The sequence below is a fragment of the Papio anubis genome, chromosome 4 (genome assembly GCF_008728515.1).
Source record: "Papio anubis isolate 15944 chromosome 4, Panubis1.0, whole genome shotgun sequence".
Taxonomy (NCBI): Eukaryota; Metazoa; Chordata; class Mammalia; order Primates; family Cercopithecidae; genus Papio; species Papio anubis.
This window is the reverse complement of record NC_044979.1, coordinates 142,926,812-142,948,219: the sequence shown is the minus strand read 5'-3', so window position 1 is coordinate 142,948,219 and position 21,408 is coordinate 142,926,812. Positions and strand designations below refer to the sequence as shown.

Below are 21,408 nucleotides of genomic sequence, written 5' to 3'. Positions count from 1 at the left end.
AGTCCTTCTTTTGTACTCATAATTTGCATAGCTTGAGCAATTTTATTACTCTTGACTTATTTACCCAATAAAATTTGCTCAATTTTAAATGCTCTGAAAGCCAAATACACAGTTGACTCTTGAGCAACACTGATTTGAACAGTGTGGGTCCACTTATTTGCAGATTTTCTTCCACTTGTGTTACTCCTAAAACAGCAGAACTGCACAAGGCTTTCAGGAGCCTATCCCTTGCACCAGTGTGCCCTGAATGTGAGATGTGGAGTCAAAGGAGATTATTTTGGACCTTTAAGATTTAATGACTGCCCTACTGGGTTTTGAACTTGTGTGGGACCTCTCGCGCCTTTCTTTTGGCCAATTTCTCCCTTTTGGAACAGGAGCATATACTCAATGTATGTACCCCCAATTGTATCTTGGGAATAACTAACTTATTTTTGACTTTACAGGCTCATAGGTGGAAGGGATTAGACTTGTCTCAGATAAGACTGAACTTTTGAGTTAATGCTGGAATGAGTTAAGACTTTGGGGACTGTTGGGAAGGCATAATTGTATTTAGCAATGTGAGAAGGACAAGACATTTGGGAGGCGCTGGGGCAGAATAGTATGGCTTGGATCTGTGTCCCTCTCCAAATTTCATATTCAACTGTAATCCCCAATGTTGGAGATGGGGCCTGGTGGGAGGTAATAGGATCATGGGGGTGGTATTTCATAAATGATTTAGCACCATCCCCTCTGGTTGCAGCAGTGAGTTCTTTTGAGATCTGGTTGTTTAAAAGTGTGTGGCACCTCTTCCCCAATCCCTCTTATTCCTGCTCCAGCCATGTGAGACAAGCCTGCTTCTCCTTCTCCTTCTGTCATGATTATAAGTTTCCTAAGATCTCCCCAGAAGCAGAGGCCACTATGTTTCCTATACAGCCTACAGAATTGTGAACCAATTAAACCTCTTCTCTTTATTTATAAATTACCCAGTCTTGAGCATTTCTTTACAGCCAGTGGAGAACCAACTAATACAAGGACCAACCCCTCTTCTTCCACCTCCTCTTCAGCCTACTCAATGTGAAGATAATAAAGATGAAGACCTTCAGAATGGTCCACTTCCACTTAAGGAATAGCAACTATATTCTCTTCCTCTTCCTTATGATTTTCTTAATAACACTTCTTTTCTGTAGTTCACTTTATTATAATACAGTATACAAAACATACAATATATAACACATGTGTTGACTGTTATCAGTAAGGCTTCCAATCAACAGTAGGCTATTTGTACTTAAGTTTTGGTGGAGTCGTTTTTCTTCTTCTTCTTTTTTTTTTTTTTGAGACGGAATCTTTGCTCTGTCGCCCAGGCTGGAGTGCAGTGGCGCAATCTTGGCTCACTACAACCTCTGCCACCCAGGTTCAAGCGATTATCCTGCCTCAGCCTCCCAAGTAGCTGGGACTACACGTATGCACCACCACGCCCAGCTAATTTTTGTATTTTTTAGTAGAGACAGGGTTTCACCATGTTGGTCAGGCTGGTCTTGAACTCCTGACCTCGTGATCCACCAGCCTTGGCCTCCCAAAGTGCTGGGATTACAGGTGTGAGCCACCACGCCTGGCCTGGGGGAGTCATTTTTCTAAAGTCAAATGTAATTTACTCTCTACTAGAAAAATCATCTTTGTAAACACAAAATATTATCAACGGGAGAACACAAAACCAGTATAACCTCTCCCATGGAATTTATAATTGCAAAAAATGAACATCAGGGTTCTACACCTCAGCATGAATTTTTTCCTTTTAGCCCAAGTGTAAATGTGAATTCGAACTTAACAGGAAATTTCATACACATTTAAGAATGTTATAGAATAGCAAGCACTATTCCCTTTAAAAATCAATAAAATTCCCCAAAACTTTAATAACTGTAGAACAGGCCGGGCGCAGTGATTCATGCCTGTAATCCCAGCACTTTGGGAGGCTGAGGCGGGCAGATCACCTGAGGTCGGGAGATCAAGACCAGCCTGACCAATATGGAGAAACCCCATCTCTACTAAAAATACAAAATTAGCAGGGCGTAGTGGCACATGACTGTAATTCCAGCTACTCGGGAGGCTGAGGCAGGAGAATCGCTTGAACAGAGGAGGCGGAGGTTGTGATGAGCCAAGATTACGCCATTGCACTTCAGCCGGGTAACGAGCGAAATTCCGTCTCAAAAAAAGAAAAAACAAAACAAAACAAAACTGTAGAACAAAAAGACACATGTTCCAAAATTCCCCTCAAGGTTAAGCCAGAATATTCTGGCAAAAAAGAAATTAAGGATCATGGGAGGATAAGACTGGTTCAGCATCACCTGTAGTATTTCAGGTCATAAAGGCCTAGTGGAGCACTCCTTTATAATCACCACGCCTTCAAAAACTGATGCTGACACTCTCTCTTAAGACTCAATGACTGCACATTAACAGTGTCTTGACAGCAAATTAACAGCTTATTAATCTCGTTGTAATGAATGAGTCTTACACTTCATTCATGCCAGCAATATCATTATCTGATATAATTCTAGTCTAGTCTTTTTATATCTAAAAACGAAATGTCCCTGGATTCTAAATGGTACAAAATAGGATCATTTCAAAAGACAGAGCTGTGATACTAAAATAAAAAGCCACAGGGAAAGAGACAAAGTGAGAGCAAACAACTTACCTTGTCCCCGATGGCAGTGAAAGTTGTTCAAGTGAATCACCTCTTCATTGCTGTTTCCCTCTGCCATTTTCAAACGCAGACCTGCACATACGGGACTGCTAATATCTAAACATGGTGACCATCTGTTTCAAAAGGTCTGAAAAGGAAGCAAAGAGGAACAGTAAGAAAGAGGGAATATCAAAACTCTTGCCATGTATCTGGCCAGGGAACATCTGAAGCTTATGCTGAAAACATTCCTTAAGAAAACATATCCAAGGAAGTAGGTCAAAAAAAAAAAAAAAAAACCCACAAAAACTCAAAACGTGTGTCATTAAAACATATTTTTAAAATACACATATTAAACAGACAAAGTACAGACAGAGAATTCACATCTTGATACAAATATGTTAACAAAGAAATGAGTTAAGGGTATTAACAGGCAATTCACAAAAAAGAAAACACAGAAGACACTCAACCTCACTAATAATCAGGGAAAGGCAAATCAGAAAATGAATTATGTTTCAGACAGACGCAATGGCTCATGCCTATAATCCTAGAACTTTGGGAGGCCGAGGCGGGAAGGTCACGAGGTCAGGAGTTCGAGACCAGCCTGATCAACATGGTGAAACCCCAGCTCTACAAAAAATATAAAAATTAGCCGGGCGTGGTGGCAGGCATCTGTAGTCCCAGCTACTCGGGAGGCTGAGGCAGGAGAATGGCATGAACCCAGGAGGCGGAGCTTGCAGTGAGCCGAGATTGCGCCACTGCACAATCTGGGCAACAGAGCGAGACTCCATCTCAAAAAAAAAAAACAAAAAAACACCCCACACACACGCACACATGGCCAGGCGCAGTGGCTCACACCTGTAATCCCAGCACTTTGGGAGGCCGAGGTGGGGGGATCACGAGGTCTGGAGATTGAGACCATCCTGGCCAACAAGGTGAAACCCTGTCTCTACTAAAAATTTTAAAAATAATAATAAATAAATAATAAAAATACAAAAATTACCAGAGTGTGGTGACGGGCGCCTGATATCCCAGCTAGTCGGGAAGCTAAGGCAGGAAAATCACAAGAACCCGGGAGACAGAGGTTGCAGTGAGCCAGGATCACGCCACTGCACTCCACCCTGTGCGACAGAGATTGTCTCAAAAAAAAAAAAAAAATTACAATTACAATATGCATAAGAATGACCTCAGCAACTTCAGGACAGTGACTATTTCTGGGTAAGGGAGAATGAAAAGGAACTTGAACTTGAGTTACATATAACATTTTTTTTCTTTTATTTGAAGATATTTAAAGCAAACAAGGCAAAACATGAACATATGTTAAATCTGGGTAGCAGACATGAGTAGTAGACTTGTATTTTTGAAATCCATCCCTCTCTTCCTTCAAAAAGAGGTATCATGGTGTTAAAGCCAAGACATTACATCTCCATGGACCAGCGATGGAACAGAAACACAGAAGTTAGTGATGGGGCTAAAGCTGCAGAACTATTGAACTCTGGGGATAGGAAACAGAAATACTTGGGAAATGGACTCATATGAGAGTAATGGAGACAAAAAAATAAATAAAAAAAAAATCTATGTCTATTACGGAAAGAGAAAAGGTGGGTACCAACGAGGGAGTGGGTAGATTAACTGTTAAATGACATGAGGGAACCTTTCCAGGCTAAGTTATGCTCTATATATTGACTGTGGTGGTAGTCACCTGGATATATGCATTTGTCAAAACTCACTGACCTATATACTAAAATGGAGAGATTTTAATTATATATTAATAAAGATTTCTCTGAGGGCTGGGAGCGGTGGCTCACACCTGTAATCCCAGTACTTTGAGAGGCTGAGGAAGATGGATCACTTGAGGTCAGGAGTTCGAGACCAGCCCTGCCAATGTGGTGAAACCCCATTTCTACTAAAAATATAAAAATCTGCCAGGTGTGGTGGCAGGCACCTGTAATCCCAGCTACTTGGAAGGCTGAGGCAGGAGAATAGCTTGAACCCAGTAGACAGAGCTTGTAGTCTTTTTTTTTTTTTTTTGAGCCAGAGTCTCTCTCTGTCATCCCCGCTGGAGAGCAGCTGCACGATCATGGCTCACTGCAGCCTTGAACCCCTGGGCTCAAGCAATCCTTCTGCCTCAGCCTCAGAGTAGCTGGGACTACAGGCATGTACCACCATGCCTAGCTAAATTTTTAAAAAATTTTTGTAGGGACAGGGTCTCACTATGTTGTCCAGGCTGGTCTGGATATCCTGGTCTCAAGCATTCTTTCTGCCTTGGCTTCCCAAAGTGCTGGGATTACAGCTGTGAACCACCAAGCCCAGCCTGTAGCAATAAAGATTTTAACAAATAAAACAGATGGCTGGGTGTCATGCCTGTAATCTCAGCACTTTGGGAGGCCAAGGCAGGTGGGCCACTCAAGGTCAGGAGTTGAGACCAGCCCGGCCAACATGGCGAAACCCTGCCTCTACTAAAAATACGAAGAATTAGCCAGGTGTCGTGGCAGGCACCTGTAATCCCAGCTACTTAGGAGGCTGAGGCAGGAGAATTGCTTCAACCTGGGAAGCAGAGGTTGCAGTTAGCTGAGATCGTGCCATTGAACTCCAAGTTGGGAGACAAGAGCAAAAACTCTGTCTCAAAAGAATAAATTAATTAAAAAACAAAACAAAACAAAACAGGTAAGTATCCATTCAAGCCAGCAAGGTGTGGTGAAACTATACTGTCTACTGAACAGTAGTAAAAATAAAACCACACATAAATATGTCATAAGGTAAAACATTAAAACTGCAAAAACTACCAGAGGTAAAACAAGCATAAAAATAGACTCTTCAGGCTGGGCGTGGTGGCTCACACCTGTAATCCCAGCACTTTGGGAGGCTGAGGAGGGCGGATCACTTGAAGTCAGGAGTTCGAGACCAGCTTGGTCAACATGGCAAACTGCTGTCTCTACTAAAAATATAAAACTCAGCTTGGTGTGGTGGCATGCACCTGTAATCTCAGCTATTCAGGAGGTTGAGGTGAGAGAATCACCTGAACCCTGGAGGCGGTGGTTGCAGTAGACCAAGATCATGCCACTGTACTCCAGCCTAGGCAATAGAGCAAGACACTGTCTCCTAAAAAAAAGACTCTTCATAAGAAGCAATTAACACCAAAGTAATAAAATATGATCTTTTATTACTAGTAGAGAAAAAATATAGTAGTAGAAAAAATAGAGTAAATAATAGTAGAAATAATAGTAGAATAATAGAAAAATAGAGTAGAGTAAATAGAAAAAATAGAAAAAATTAGAGTTAATAGAAAAATTAGAGCAAATAGAAAAAATAGATTAGAGTAAATCTATAGAGTAAAAAATAAACTAGAGTAAAAAATAGAGTAAAAAAATAAATTAGAGTAAAAAATAAATTAAATAGAAAAAATAGAGTAGTAGTAGAGAAAAAATAATTGTAAACTTCAAATTCTATGATCCCTTATTTTTCAAGAGTAAGGGCAGGGGCTGGCTACAGTGGTTCATGCCTATAATCCCACCACTTTGGGAACCCAAAGCGGGACAATCGCTGGAGGCCAGAAATTTGAGACCAGCCTGAGCAAACTTGGTGAGACCCCATCTCTACAAAAAACTGAAAAAAATTAGCTGGGCATGGTGGCACGTATCTGTGATCCCACTTACTCAGGAGGCTGAGGCTAGAGGATTGCTTGAGCCCATGAGTTCCAAAGTTACAGTGAGCTATGACCAACCCACTGCACTCCAGTCTAGGAAACAGAGCAAGATTCTCTTTAAAAAAAAAAAAAAGTAAGGATGGGATAAAACAATTTTTACACATTCAAAGACTAAGAGAGTTTACCTCCCACAGATACTCAAAGAGCCATTAAAAAAATGAACTTCAAGGCCGGGCATGGTGGCTCATACCTGTAATCCCAGGACTTTGGAAGGTCAAGGCCAGTGGATCGCTTAAGGTCAGGAGTTTGAGACTGGCCTGGGCAACATAGTGAGGACTATCTATACTAAAAATACAAAAATTAACTGGGTGTGGTAGCAGGTGGGAACCTGTAATCCCAGCTACTTGGGAGGCTGAGGTAGGAGAACTGCTTGAGTTTGGCAGGGGGAGGTTGCAGCGAGCTGAGATCGTGTCACTGCACTCCAGCCTAGGCAACAGAGTGAAACCCCATCTCAAACAAACAGACAAAAAAATTAGGCGTGGTGATGCACACCCATAGTACCAGCTACTCAGGAAGATGAGGCAAGAAGATGGCTTGAACCCAGTAGTTCGACACTGCAGTGTGCCACCATCATGCCACCGCACTCCAGCCAGGGTAAGAGCAAGACCGTGCCTCTGAAACAAACAAAAAGCATGAAAAAGAAACGTGGGGCTGGCATGGTGGCTCACATCTGTAATCCCAGTACTTCCGGAGGCCGAGGCGGGCAGACTGCCTGAGCTCAGGAGTTTGCGACCAGTCTGGGCAACATGAGTGAAACCCCGTCTCTACTAAAATACAAAAAAAAAAAAAAAAAAAATTAGCCAGGTGTGGCGACATGCACATATAACCCCAGCTACTCGGGAGGCCGAGGCAGGAGAATTGCTTGAACCCAGGAGGCAGAGGTTGCAGTGAGCCGAGATCGCACCACTGCACTCCGGCCTGGGTGACAGAACAAGACTCCATCTCAAAAAAAAGAAAAAAAAAAAAAAGAAATAGAAACACGAATCCTGGCTGGACACAATGGCTCACACTTGTAATCCAGGAAACCAATCCTTGGGAGACCAAGGTGGGAGAATCACTTGACGTTAGGGGTTCAAGACCAGCCTGGGAAATATAGCTAGACCCCGTCTCTACAAAAAATAAAAATAGGCCGGGCGCGGTGGCTCAAGCCTGCAATCCCAGCACTTTGGGAGGCCGAGGCGGGTGGATCACGAGGTCAGGAGATCGAGACCATCCTGGCTAACATGGTGAAACCCTGTCTCTACTAAAAATACAAAAAAAACTAGCCGGGCGTGGTGGCGGGCGCCTGTAGTCCCAGCTACTCGGAGGCTGAGGCAGGAGAATGGCGTGAACCTGGGAGGCGGAGCTTGCAGTGAGCCGAGATCGCGCCACTGCACTCCAGCCTGGGTGACACAGCGCGAGACTCCGTCTCAAAAAAAAAAAAATAAAAATAAAAATAAAAATAAAAATAAAAAATTTAGCTGGGCGGGGTGGCATGCACCTATAGTTCTAGCTACTCAGGAGTCTGAAGCAGGAGGATCTCCTGAACCCAGGAGTTTGATGTTGCAGTGAGCCATGAGTATGCCACTGGATTCCAGCCTGGGTGACAGAGACATGTCTCAAAAAACTAAAACAAAAACAAACAAACAAAAAAACCCTTGAGTCTAAAGAAATGAGTCGTGCTCTAAACTGTGTCACGCCTGGCCTCCAAATTCCTATACTGAAGCTCTGACCTCCAATATTTGGAGACGGAGTCTGTGGGAGGTGATTAGAATTAGATGAAGTCGTGGAGGTGGGGCCCTCATGATGGCTGGGCACACTGAGAAGAAGAGATACCAGAGAGCTTGCTTTTTCTCTCCATCATGTGAGAACACAGGCAGAAGGTAGTTGTCTGAGATCCAGGAAGAGAAATAACCAGAATCCAACAATGCTGAAACTCTATTCTCAGACTTCCAAATTCCAGAACTGTGAGAAAATAAATTTGTTTTAAATGTCACCCAGTTGATGCTATTTTGTTAGTCTATGGTATCAGTTGGCTTGAGCTGACTAATACAGGTGGAATTACAGAAACAACACATATAGCACAGAAAATAATGACACAGGGTCTTAATTTCAGGAAACGAATGTCTGTGGCACAACTTTGAAAAAATGTTTAAAAGGTGAAATTAAAATGCTATACAACTATAGAGGGTGCATATGTATGTTTAGAGTGTGTATGTTTAGAGACTGATATTCACCAGATAGTTGTACAATGATAATGTCCTTGGGTCTTGTTCCAGAAGCTAACAGACAGCATAAAATTACAAGCCAAAATGAGGATGCTGCTATGTATGAGCCATTTTTCTTATCCCTTTACATGCATAACACATCTAATCCTAACAACATCCCTATAATCCTGGCATGATTATTCACCTTACTTTATAGAGATTTTGGTTCTGGCCATGACAAAGTATTAATAGCCTGTAGTGGACCAACTCTTTGCCTCTTCTTACAAATCCACTATAAAAAGACCAAATATATAAAACACATCTTTGAAGGCAATGGAGAAAACCCAGCTGGCAGGATTTCAGGGGCTCTGATCCGTGAAAAATGAGAAGCACATTAGGACAGGACCCATTTATCCTGCATTTTTTGTCTCCTGAAGGCACTTCCCAAATCTTAACTGTGAAAAAATGGACCTGAGGCAGAAACAGCAATTTCAATGGGCTGAGGAGTTGAAGGTCGGAGTTTGGGGCTGCCAAAGTAGCTGAGACTTAAGGGACAAAATTCTAGCAAGGAAGAATCCACTGAGAAAGAAATCTCCAAAAACCAGAATAATAACCTCCTCACCCCCCCCCCGACTAAGTTGCTGACCTATGCTACATACATGCAGGACTAGACTCCCCAAAATCCAATAGCAGAAAAGCTAAAGAGCTGAGCAGAGATCTCAGCAAACATGTATTGTTGAGAGGGATTTTTTTTTTTTTTTTTTGATGGAGTTTTGCTCTGCCATCCAGGCTGCAGTAATGGTGCAATCTTGGCTCACCGCAACCTCCGCCTCCTGGGTTCAAGCCAGTTTCCTGCCTCAGCCTCCCAAGTAGCAGGGACTACAGGCACGCACCACCATGCCCAGTTAATTTTTGTATTTTCAGTACAGAGCGGATTTTGTTATGTTGGCCAGGCTGGTCTCGAACTCCTGACCTCAGGTGATGCACCTGCTTTGGCCTCCCAAAGTACTGGGATTACAGGCATAAGCCATCACTCCCAGCCTGTTGAGAGAGATTAAAGGTCAAGCCCAACTAAAGTAGAGGAGTGCTGGTAAACACCAAGCTTTCATCTGAGATCCTAGGAAAGCCAAATCTTAAAGGTTAAGAGCAAAATGAAAATAGACTTAATACAGACCAAACCATGACAGGATCAAGATGATCTGCCGGTACTCTAATTTGCACACCTAAAAAACTTAAACCACAATGGAGGAGTACCATTTGGAACCTCCAGTTTTTTCAGTCATAACGTCCAGACTTTGATTAAAAAAAAAAAAATTACCAGGTGCGGTAGCTCATGTCTGTAATCCTAGCACTTTGGGAGGCTGAAGCAGGAGGATCACTTGAGCCCAGGAGTTTAAGACCAGCCTGGAAAATATAGTGAGATCTTGTCTCTATTAGGGCAAAAAAAAAACAAAACAAAAGGCCAGGCCCAGTGGCTCATGCCTGTAATCCCAGCACTTTGGGAGGCGGAGGCGGGTAGATCACCTGAGCTCAGGAGTTTGAGACCAGCCCGGCCAACCCGGTGAAACCGTCTCTACTAAAAACACAAAAATTAGCTGGGCGTGGTGGCGCACGCTTGTAATCCCAGCTACTCGGGACGCTGAGGTAGGAGAATCGCTTGAATTGGGGAGATGGAGGTTGTGGTGAGCCGAGATGGAGCCATTGCACTCCAGCCTAGGCAACAAGAGTGAAACTCTGTCTCAAAAAAATAAAATAAAATAAAAAATAAAATAAAACAAACCCACAAGGAAATTCTGGGAAGACAGTAGTAGTAACAGCAGAATAGTCTTTGCATAGCCTCAAATTGTCACATAGTAACAGAAAAAATTCCATGGACAACAGTTACAAAAAAACTAGACGAGAAAGAATCTCCACAAACACCAAATTACGGTAAACACAAAATTTAAATGTGCTTCTTGCTCTGTCACCGAGGCTGGAGTGCAGTGGTGTGATCTCAGCTCACTGCAACTTCCATCTCCCAGGTTTAAGCAATTCAATCCTTTTCTTCCTCTCTGAGAAAATCTCAATTTTCTTTGCCTTCCTAGGAGAAAGCACTGTGCCTCAGAGGCAGTAAGCCCCAGATTGGGGCTTCTCATTAAACGTCTACAAAGAATTAATAGTCAGATAATATCAGTATTTTCTCAACTTATAAAAGTTTTACAACAGAACTTTCTGGCATTGATAACTGAACAAAGGTATTCCTTTTTTCTTTTTTAGACAGTTTCGCTCTTGTCGTCCAGGCTAGAGTGCAATGGCATGATCTCGGCTCACTGCAACCTCTGCATCCAGGGTTCAAGCGATTCTCCTGCCTCACCCTCCAGAGTAGCTGGGATTACAGGCATATGCCACCATGCCTGGCTAAATTTTGTATTTCTTAGTAGACACAGGGTTTCACCACGTTGGCCAGGCTAGTCTCGAACTCCTGACCTCTGGTGATCCCGCCTCAGCCTTCCAAAGTGCTGGGATTACAGGCATGAGCCACCATGCCTGGCCCCAGGTATTCCCATTTTTAAAATTGACATATACCAGCCTAAGTTTGGGTCTCTCATTTGAAATAATGATACTGATGTTATTTATAACTAGCATGATACTTAAAAGAACAGTTCTGGTATCAAATTTGAACTGCATCTAATTTAAGTTCTTTTTTTCCCCAAATAAGATTTTTTTGTTTTGAGATGGAGTCTCCCACTGTCACCTGGGCTGGAGTGCAGTGGTGCAATCTCAGCTCACTGCAACCCCTGCCTCCTGGGTTCAAGCGATTCTCCTGCCTCAGCCTCCCGAGTAGCTGGGATTACAGGTGCCCACCACCACACCAGCTAGTTTTTTGTATTTTTAGTAGAGATGGCATTTCACCATGTTGGCCAGGCTGGTCTCAAACTCCTGACCTCGTGATTTGCCAGTCTTGGCCTCCCAAAGTGCTGGGATTACAGGTGTGAGCCACCGTGCCCAGCCAGATTTTTAAAAAGTATTTTGAACACTATTTTCAAGCCAAATGTCTTTTTTTTTTGAGACAGAGTCTTGCTTTGTCACCCAAACTGGAGTACAGTGGCACGATCTCAGCTCACTGAAACCTCCATTTCCCAGGTTCAAGCAAGTCTCCTGCCTCAGCCTCCCTGAGTAGCTGGGACGACACATGCGTGCCACCATGCTGGTTAATTTTTGTATTTTTAGTAGAGAAGTGGTTTCGCCATGTTGGCCAGGCTGATCTTGAACTCTTGACTTCAGGTGATCTGCCTGCCTCGGCCTCCCAAAGTCCTGGGATAACACGCGTGAGTCACCGCACCTGGCCTCAAGCCAAATTTCTTATCTTTCCTTTGGCCACAACTGGCTTCCTTCAATTTTACACTGGAAATCAAAGGGAGATGTGGTCATTTTACAGCTAATTTAGTTGAAATGTCAGGCTTGTAGTTAAGCAGATTACTAGTAACGGTTTAAAAAAGTCCTCATGAGTGGCACACCAGTGGCCCCAACTTGTGAGAAGAAAAGAAGTCTGATGATGGAATTTTTCCTCTTGACTAAATGCAAGTCTCTGTATCAGGTCATGTAACTCTCTGACACTCAGTCTCTTCATCTGGGCTTCCGATCATACTGCCTATGTTTAAATCTTGGTTTCAGCATTTAGTCAATCAGTGGCTCCAAAGAAATTGTTCAATCTCCTGGGCCAATCTCCTCATTTGTAAAATGAGAATGCAGTTGTTTTAAAATTACTTGCGGCTAGGTAGACAGGCATGTACCCAAGTCCCAGCTTGACTGTGGAAGCTGAGGCAAGAGGATCCTTTGAGCCCAGGAGTTCAAGGCTGCAAGCGAGTTATGAGAGCACCACTGCTGGCAGTGGCAGAGGGAGAACCTACCTCCAAAAAAATTCATTAATTAAAAAAAAATAAAAACTTTTGGCCGGTGCGGTGGCTCACACCTATAATCCCAGCACTTTGGGAGGCCGAGGCAGGCGGATCAAGAGATCAGGAAATCGAGACCATCCTGGCTAACATGGTGAAACCCCACTGTCTCTACTAAACACACACACACACACACACACACACACACAAAATTAGCCGGGTGTGGTGGCAGGTGCCTGTAGTCTCAGCTACTTGGGAGGCTGAGGCAGGAGAATGGCGTGAACCCGGGAGACGGAGCTTGCAGTGAGCCAAGATTGCGCCACTGCACTCCAGCCTGGGCGACAGAGCGAGACTTCGTCTCAATAAATAAATAAATAAATAAATAAATAAATAAAAATAAATAAACACTTTTTAAAAACTAAATCAGTTGAATTACATAAAGTTTTAGCATAGTGCCTGACATATACTAAGTGTTACATTATGTTATTTTTTTAACTGCTACCTGAGAAACAGAAAAATGGCAAGATCTATTCTTACATTATAAGGCTATGTTGAAAAATAAGAGAAGCCACTTTGTATATGGTAAATGCCATCAAAATAGGAGCACTGTAATCACAAGTACATAGGAAATGCAGTGTTTATTAATAAAATACAATTCAAGGGGAAAAAAAAATCTTTATTTTCCCATTCCAAGTTACTTTTTTTTTTTTTGAGACGAAGTTTTGCTCTTGTTGCCCAGGCTGAAGTGCAATGGTGCAATCTCAGTTCACTGCAACTTCCGCCTCTAGGGTTCAAGCAATTCTCCTGTCTCAGCCTCCCAAGTAGCTGGGATTACAGGCATGTTGCCACTATGCCCAGCTAATTTTGTATTTTTAGTAGAGATGGCATTTCACCATCTTATGCTGGTCTTGAACTCCTGACCTCAGGTGATCCACACCCCCCCCCCCCCGACACTCACCAAAGTGGTGAGATTACAGGCAAAAGCCACCGTGCCTGGCCTCTTTTCTTATTTATAGTTGTATTTTCAATGCCTAGCACAGTTGTTGAATGAGTGGCTCCAAAAACTTCTTCCTCTGTCAAAGACTGGAGCTATTATTCATCATGGCTATAAAACCAGAGTCAGGAAACATGGCCTAGGCAACAATTAGGATTTTCTTCAGTTATCAAGCATTGCCCATTACAGATAATATGGAAAACAAGGAAGTCAAGAAGAAAAGAGAATCACTCATGGTTCTCTCACCCAATTTTCTGGTTTTCAAAATCTCACCTTCACTGCCTCGTGACCAGAATGCTTAAGTCTGTCTTCTACAAATCATTTTCTTCTCCTTGTTCTATTCAGGTTGCTTCTCCATTTTTCCTTATGTATATGCTCCTAAACTACTACTGCATGATCCTGGGGCTCTGTAGTGCCCCTGGCTCTCCAGAATACTTTCTGTAAATATGTCTGCCACTTCTGCAACAGATTTGGGGGTTATTAAAGACTTTCAAATTTAATGAGTTAATCCCTTTGACTTTCCAGCAAAAAGTGGGCAAAGCAGGCCAGGCATGGTGGCTCACACCTGTAATCCCAAAACTTTGGGAGGCCGAGGTGGGTGAATTATTTGAGGTCAGGAGTTCGAGACCAGCCTGGCCAACATGGTGAAACCCCGTCTTTACTAAAAATACAAAAACCAGTCAGGCGTGGTTGCAGGTGCCTGTAGTCCCAGCTACTCAGGAGGCTGAGGCAGGAGAATTGCTTGAACCCAGGATGCAGAGGTTGCAGCGAGCCTAGACTGTGTCACTGCACTCCAGCCTGGGTGACAGAGAGACTCTGTCTCAAAAAAGAAAGAAAAGAAAAAGTGGGCAAAGCAGAGCTAGTCACAGGCGGGAAGATGACATGCCCATGTCATACCAGGCCTCCACAATACCTCTTCCTAGCATGTTTTTAAAAATGCCTATAAACGATTGTTTTTCATTCAAATACCACTTGCTCATCCTAACCATTCTTTGGATATCCATCCTAAGTCTGTACTAATATAATCAATATTAAATCAATACAGAAAAAGTTTACTGTCAGATCCCCATATCCAGATGCGAAAGCTGTGGATACGGAGACCTGACTGTACTACAGCATTTTATATAACAAGAATTGGTTATGCATCATCGGGAATACATCAAAAGAAACTCTCACATGGATTTTTGTTTCAAAGAACTCAGAGCCCCATCAATCAGAGAATAAAGTTACTAGAGCAATAAAGAGACTATAGGGGAAGGGCAGGTAGCCAGGGAAGGTTGAGCAAGAATAGCCATATCAAGCCAAAGTGAGAGCTGTGTCAGATTTGGGCTTATCCTTTAAAAGCACAGCAGACCCCAACTCTACTAAAAAAATACAAAAATTAGCTGGGTGTGATGGCACATGCCTGTAATCCCAATTACTCTGGAAACTGAGGCACAAGAATTGCTTGAACCCAGAAGGCAGAGGTTGCAGTGAGCTGATATTGTGCCACTGCACTCCAGCCTGTGCGACAGGAGGAGACTCTGTCTCAAAAAAAAAAAAAAAGAAAAGAAAAGAAAAAAGAGAAGGAAAGAAAACAAAAGGCACAGCAGCTTTCACTTAGGGTTCCTGGGCCCAGAGACATCAGGTAAAAAGTCTGAAAACCCTGCTGAGAGATCACACAGAAAGCCCTGACACTACATGCGGAGGGAAAGAGCCAGCTGAGACCAGTCTTCCAGTCGTCTTTGACAAGGCATGTGAACGAAGAAGCCATTATGGAAGCGGATGCTCCAGCACTGGCCACCTCTAAGGATAGCATGTGGACCAGAGAAAAATGGCCCAGGTCAGCACTTCCCAATTCTCCTGACTCATAAAACTGTCAACAAACAAAATTACTCTATGAAGCCAGTGAGTATTCAGGTGGTTTGTTATGCATCAACAGATAACTGAAACAGAGCTCAGATTTTATTTTCTAGCCAACGGGAAGCAACGCAATGACAGCTGTGCTTTAGAAAAATCAACCTGGCTGCAATGCGTTAAGATGGCCTGCAGGAGACAACTGGTGCCAGGAAACCCAGGAAACAAGAGCCAACAGTACCTAGGGGGAGGAAAACAGTATCTACAGGGAGGAAAACAATACAAGACACTGATTGCAGAGTTAGAGTCAATGGGATCTGTGTATGTCATTGGCCATCAGGGCAAGAAGAAGGAATCAAAGTTGACCTAGATGCTGAGATCAGGTGACCATAGGATGGTGATGCTATTAAGGAAGAACAAAGCAGATGATGAGTTCAGGGAAAGAAAATGAAAATTGTGTTAACTTTAATAAGTGGACAAAATAACTACAGTAAAATAACATCCATGATTATGGATATAAATATGCAAACAATTAGTCTAGAGTTTAAAAATTCTAAGAATCCTATTATCAGTGCATTTTTACAATAGGAAAGGTTTTAAATCAAAAATTAAACTCAATATCTTCAGTGGGCGGGCTAAACAGTTTAACATAAAACATCAAGATTTTCTTCATCCTCATGGGTGGAGGGTAAAATCAATGTTTTCAATGATCTTTTTAGAACTAAATCTTCTGTGACCAAAGGACATGCTTCTGCTTCTAGCCCAAGTACTGCCTTGCAGGCTCCAACCACAAATCTCACCGTGGTGGAACCAAAATCCTTACCATGGCCTACAAAATGCTACCATCACCTGACCTTGCTGACATAGCGGGCCTTACCTTTTCCCCCCGCATTCACCACTCGGTAGTAGCAATGGTTCAGTTCCACGATTTGCTTCTTCCTTCCACTGCAGGCTCTTCCCCAGCTGGACTACTCTTCTTCACTGTCTCTTGGACCAAATTAACTCTCTTCGGTTCTTTGCTTTCTCCTCAGAGAAAAACTGTTCCTGACTATCCCCTAGATGTTCCTCCCTAGTTCAATCACACAACGTACCTCATTTCTTCAAAGTACTTACAACAATAATTTCATACACTTATTTAGGAAACTGTGTAATTTCGGTCGCCTCTGCTAAAACTTAAGTTCCAAGAAGGCAGAATCAAAGTGTTACTTGATCCCAAAGCCCCAGGACGTAGCACACTGGATGGCACATAGTAGATGCTCTTCAATAGTAGATGTACTTTCAGAATAAATAGCACTCACTAATTATAGCAGGATAATTACTGGCACGAACTCTGGGTCCAAACTGAGTTCAAGTTCCAAGCTGACCCTTACAAGTTTTGAGACTATTTTTCAGCACCTCAGTTTCTTTTTTAAAGTTTATTACTATTTTTGAGACAGAGTCTCGCTCTGTCAGCCAGGCTGGAGCGCAATAGCACGATCTCGGATCACTGCAATCTCTGCCTCCCGGGTTCATGAGATTCTCCTGCCTCAGCCTCCCGAGTAGCTGAGATTACAAGCATGCGTCACCACGTCTGGCTAACTTTTGTATTTTTAGTAGAGACAGGGTTTCATCATGTTGGCCAGGCTGGTCTCGAACTCCTGACCTCAGGTGATCCGCTGGCCTCAGCCCCCTAAAGTGCTGGGATTACAGGCATAAGCCACACCATGCCCGGCTACGTTATTATCTTGGACAATAATGCAGCTATAATGATGACATCAGGTATGAGAATGAATTATGTCTCTAAAGATCTAAAATATAGGAAAGCCTATAATTCTTTAAACACATTAAATAGTAGCTCGTAGTAGAGTTAGTGACAGAAGGACAGCTAGCAAACACCAGCTCTCTCAACTACTCTATTCATTAACTTTTAGTCTGTCTCACTCATACCTAACCCTTCTTTAAGATTTCTCCACAAGGGATTCAGGGGTTCTCTTCTATTAGCTGCTGCTTCTCTAATCAGGGTAAAAATCTAAAGCCTCCAACGAGGTTTGCCAGGGGGTACAAAATCTGGCCTAGACTCTCCAGGCATTTCCTGAAACCCACCACTACTCCCCATACCCCAGGCGCAATAAATTATGAAACACAAAATCAAGGCAAAGCCAGGCCATTTATTAGCCTTCTTCCTCAAAGCAAGCAGACTAAATTGAGATGTTTCATAAAATCTTCCCGTTCCTCTCTCCCTTCTCAGCGTGTAAAGAATGTTCTGCAAGAGCACGGTGGCTCAAGCCTGTAATTCTTGCGCTTTGGGAGACCGAAGGTCACTTAAACCCAGGAGTTGGGCAGCAGAGCCAGACTCCGTCTCTTAAAAAAAAAAAAAAAAAAAAAAAAAAAAAAGGCCGGGCTCGGTGGCTCAAGCCTGTAATCCCAGCACTTTGGGAGGCCGAGACGGGCGGATCACGAGGTCAGGAGATCGAGACCATCGTGGCTAACACGGTGAAACCCTGTCTCTACTAAAAAATACAAAAAACTAGCCCGACGAGGTGGCAGGCGCCTGTAGTCCCAGCTACTCGGGAGTCTGAGGCAGGAGAATGGCGTAAGCCCGGGAGGCGGAGCTTGCAGTGAGCCGAGATCCGGCCACTGCACTCCAGCCTGGGCGACAGAGCGAGACTCCGTCTCAAAAAAAAAAAAAAAAAAAAAAAAAAACTTAGACGGCCATGGTGGCGCACGCCTGTAATCCTAGCTACTCGGGACGCTGAGGCAGGAGAATCACTTGAACCTGGGAGGTGGAGGTTGCAGTGGGCAGAGATCACACCACGGCACTTGAGCCTGAACAGAGCCAGACTCCGTCTCCCAAAAAAAAAAAAAAAAAAAAAAGCACAATCAGGGGGGGGGGGGGGGGGGGGCAGAGAGGAACTGAAGGGACATATTACATTTAAACGCCACCGTTTCCGAGGGACGCGGATGTGCTCTGGTCCCCCACCTGCATCCCATTCAGTAAACAAAGGTGATACATATTAGTGTGCCTAACTATTGCCCACCAAAACATACAGCAGCACAAACCCATTTTTCTAAGACCTTGTGCCTGACTATTGCAGGAAGCTGGAGGATTAAAAACAGCTGGAGAATAGATGAGCTGATGTTTGGCTCCTAACCTCTAAAACAATGCCAACCCAGCCCCTTCCAGGAGTAACAGCTTGAAAACAATACACCAAACTTAGTTTTTAGCATTCCTGGCAATTCCATTATTAATTCATGGGTCTTCTTCATAAGGGAAGAAACCCCATTTTTGAGGTGAGGCACAGGCCCACGAGCGCAAAATGGCCTGGCCAAGCTGGAGCCAGGTGTGTGTGAGGGCCACTGTGAGGCCCTCTGCCCTGCTCACCCTCTACATCACAGTGCTTCTTCTGTAGGTGAACGTGTGGATTTTCAGCCAGGGCGCTTCTTACTGAAGGGCCCAAGGGCCCCGGGAGAACACAGCTGACACGTTTTTTGAAAAGACTATGTAGCACTTTGGGAGGCCGAAGAAGGGATCACCTGAGGTCAGAAGTTCGAGACCAGCCTGGCCAACATGGTGAAACCCTGTCTCTACTACAAATACAAAAATTAGCCAGGTGTGGTGGCACATGCCTGGAATCCCAGCTGAAGCAATCCCTGTGAGGCTGAGGCAGAATTCCTTGACGCAGGGAGGCGGAGGTTGCAGTGAGCAGAGATCGCGTCACTGCACTCCAGCCTGGGCAACAGAGCAAGACTTCGTCTCAAAAAAAAAAAAAAAAAAAAGAACAGAAAAAAGAACGTTCTTTTTGCACGATCGAAGTACCGGGGACAACTGCTAGCCAGGCCCTCAGGGACGCACAGAGCCCAGGCAGATTTGTCAGAAATTTCTGTAACCCGCACGCCGCGCACGCTCCAGGGTTGGTTGCAAGGGGCCCAAAGTCTTGGATCCCTGGTCCCGTTACACCGGGAGCCGGGCCACCTCGACGCGGGGACAGCGGCCTCGCTCCCTGCCCAGCGCCCGGGCACCCGAGCCGGGCCAGCCCCCAGCGCCCCGCAGAAGGGTTTGACGCACTTGCGGCGCCCTCGCGAGTGCCCGGTGACAGTCGCCAACTTTCGCGGAACACCACCCGCTCCAGATGTGAGGGGAGAGGTGGAAAAAAGCCGCCCGCCTGGGCTGGGGTTCACAGGGACCGGCCGCCTCCCGCCGCTTATCCAGGCCGCGCTCGGGTGCACGGACCCCGCCTCCGCGGCGACCTCCGGCCCAGGGGAGGGAAGCGCGGTCTCCCGGGCTATCGCCCTCGCGCAGCTGACCCAAAGGGCCGGCCCGCGAAACTTCGCGAAGAGGCGGGAGGGGGTCGCCCAGTCGCTCAGCGCCTTTGTCGCTCCCGCCTCGCCTCCGCACGGGGCTCGAGACGCCCAGCCCAGTCCTTTGGCCCGATCCCGCCCGGGCCTCGGCCCGCGCCCCTCAGGTCGGCGGCCCTCACGGCCCGCGCCCCCGCCCCCACCCCCGGAGCTCCACGGAGGCGTCCCGCAGAGAGGCCGCCTCGCCTCACAGACCCGCCCAGGAGCTCAAGCGCGCCCCGCGACCGACACTCACTCGCTACTCAACTCGCCGGCTAGCCAGGCGGGTTCGGCGGCCTTCGGTACCGCGCCGCTTACTCTTCAGAAGCCACAGCTGCGAGCTCCGTCGCTGCCGCTGAGGCAGCCGCTACACTCCTTCCGGTCCTGCCGCGGCGTCACCTTGCGCCTGCGCACAGCGCCCCCTCCCGACTAAGGACAGGAAGAACCATAGAGGCACTCCGGGTGCTGTGGAGGAGGGACCCGGGGGCTCACCACAGAGAGGGCCGCCTAGCCGCGCCTGCATCCGGGCTCTCCGCCTGCGGAGACTTGACTCCCCCACGAGGCGGAAGGATGAAAGGAACGGAGACCCCCATACCGGACCCCACAGGAGCCGCCATCTCCCCAGAGCTTAAGAGGGTATGGGGTAGGTGGTTGTGGACGTGTGGGGAAAAGAAAGAGATCAGCCTGTTACTGTGTCTATATAGAAAGAAGTAGACATAAGAGACTCCATTTTGTTTTGTATTTGAGATGCTGTTAATCTGTGACCCTACCCCCAACCTTGTCCTTGCAAGAGACATGTGTTGCGGTGACTCAAGGTTTAATGGATTTTGGGCTGTGCAGGATGTGTCTTTGTTAAACAAATGCCTGAAGGTAGCTTGCTGGTTAAAAGTTATCACCATTCTCTTAATCTCAACTACCCAGAGACACGTACACGGCCAAAGGTCGCAGGGACCTCTGCCTAGGAAAGCTAGGTATTGTCCAAGGTTTATCCCCATGTGATAGGATGAAACAATGTTGCTAAAAAGTTTATCTCAAGGCACAGGATTTTCCTTTGAACTTATTCATATCACAGAGGTTTTTGTTCTTATGTCTTACTGCTAATTTCCTCCCTAAAAATGATCCTATTGTCCTGCCACTCCCTTATCTTTAAGATGGTAAAGATAATTATCAATAAATACTAAGGGAACTCAGAGACCGGTGCCGGCGTGGGTCCTCTGTAAGCTGAGCGCCGGTCCCCTGGGCCCCCGCTTTTCTTTCTCTATACTTTGTCTCTGTGTCTTATTTCTTTTCTCAAGTCTCTCGTTCCACCTTACGAGAAACACCCACAGGTGTGGAGGGGCAGGCCACCCCTTCAGGACGTTTACTCGATATCTACTTATTTGCCCTAATTCTTTTGGCAAGCCATTCATTCATTCTGCAGATATATTCTGTGGATTTCCTGTGGGCCACGCACTGTTCTAGGATTTGGGGAAATTAAGAGTAAAGTGGGTCCCGTGGCTGGGCACAGTGGCTCACGCCTGTAATCCCATCGCTTTGGGAGGCCGAGGCGGGCGGATAACTTGAGGTCAGATGTTGGAGACTAGCCTGGCCAACGTGGTGAAACCCCGTCACTACCAAAAATAAAAAAATTAACCGGGTGTGGTGGCGGATGCCTGTAATCCCAGCTACACAGGAGGCTGAGGCAGGAAAATCGTTTGAACCTGGGAGGCAGCGACTGTAGTGAGCCAAGATGGCGCCACTGCACTCCAGCCTGGGCAACAGAGCTACACTCCATCTCAGAGAAAAAAAAAAAAAAAAAAGTACAATGTGTTCCTGGCCTCAGGAAGTTTAGGTTTTAGTGGGCA

General features: G+C 45.2%; 1 protein-coding gene across 6 annotated transcripts in view; it reads right to left on the bottom strand.

Annotated features, from left to right (window-relative positions):
* RNF216 (ring finger protein 216) overlaps positions 1 to 20,026 on the bottom strand; it is a 161,449-nt gene extending 141,423 nt beyond the window's left edge. For 3 of the 6 annotated variants that reach the window (XM_009202556.3, XM_031664921.1, XM_021935626.1), the window contains exons 1-2: positions 19,821 to 20,026; positions 2,669 to 2,804 (exon numbers count right to left, since the gene is read on the bottom strand). In XM_009202556.3, the coding sequence (XP_009200820.1) occupies positions 2,669 to 2,735 (67 nt within the window). In that variant the 5' untranslated portion in view covers positions 2,736 to 2,804; positions 19,821 to 20,026. Of the gene's footprint in view, positions 1 to 2,668; positions 2,805 to 3,656; positions 3,709 to 19,820 lie in introns of those variants that run through there. The other 3 variants (XM_003895685.4, XM_021935627.1, XM_009202557.3) reach the window with 2 other exon arrangements.
* Between the last annotated feature and the right edge of the window lie 1,382 nt (positions 20,027 to 21,408).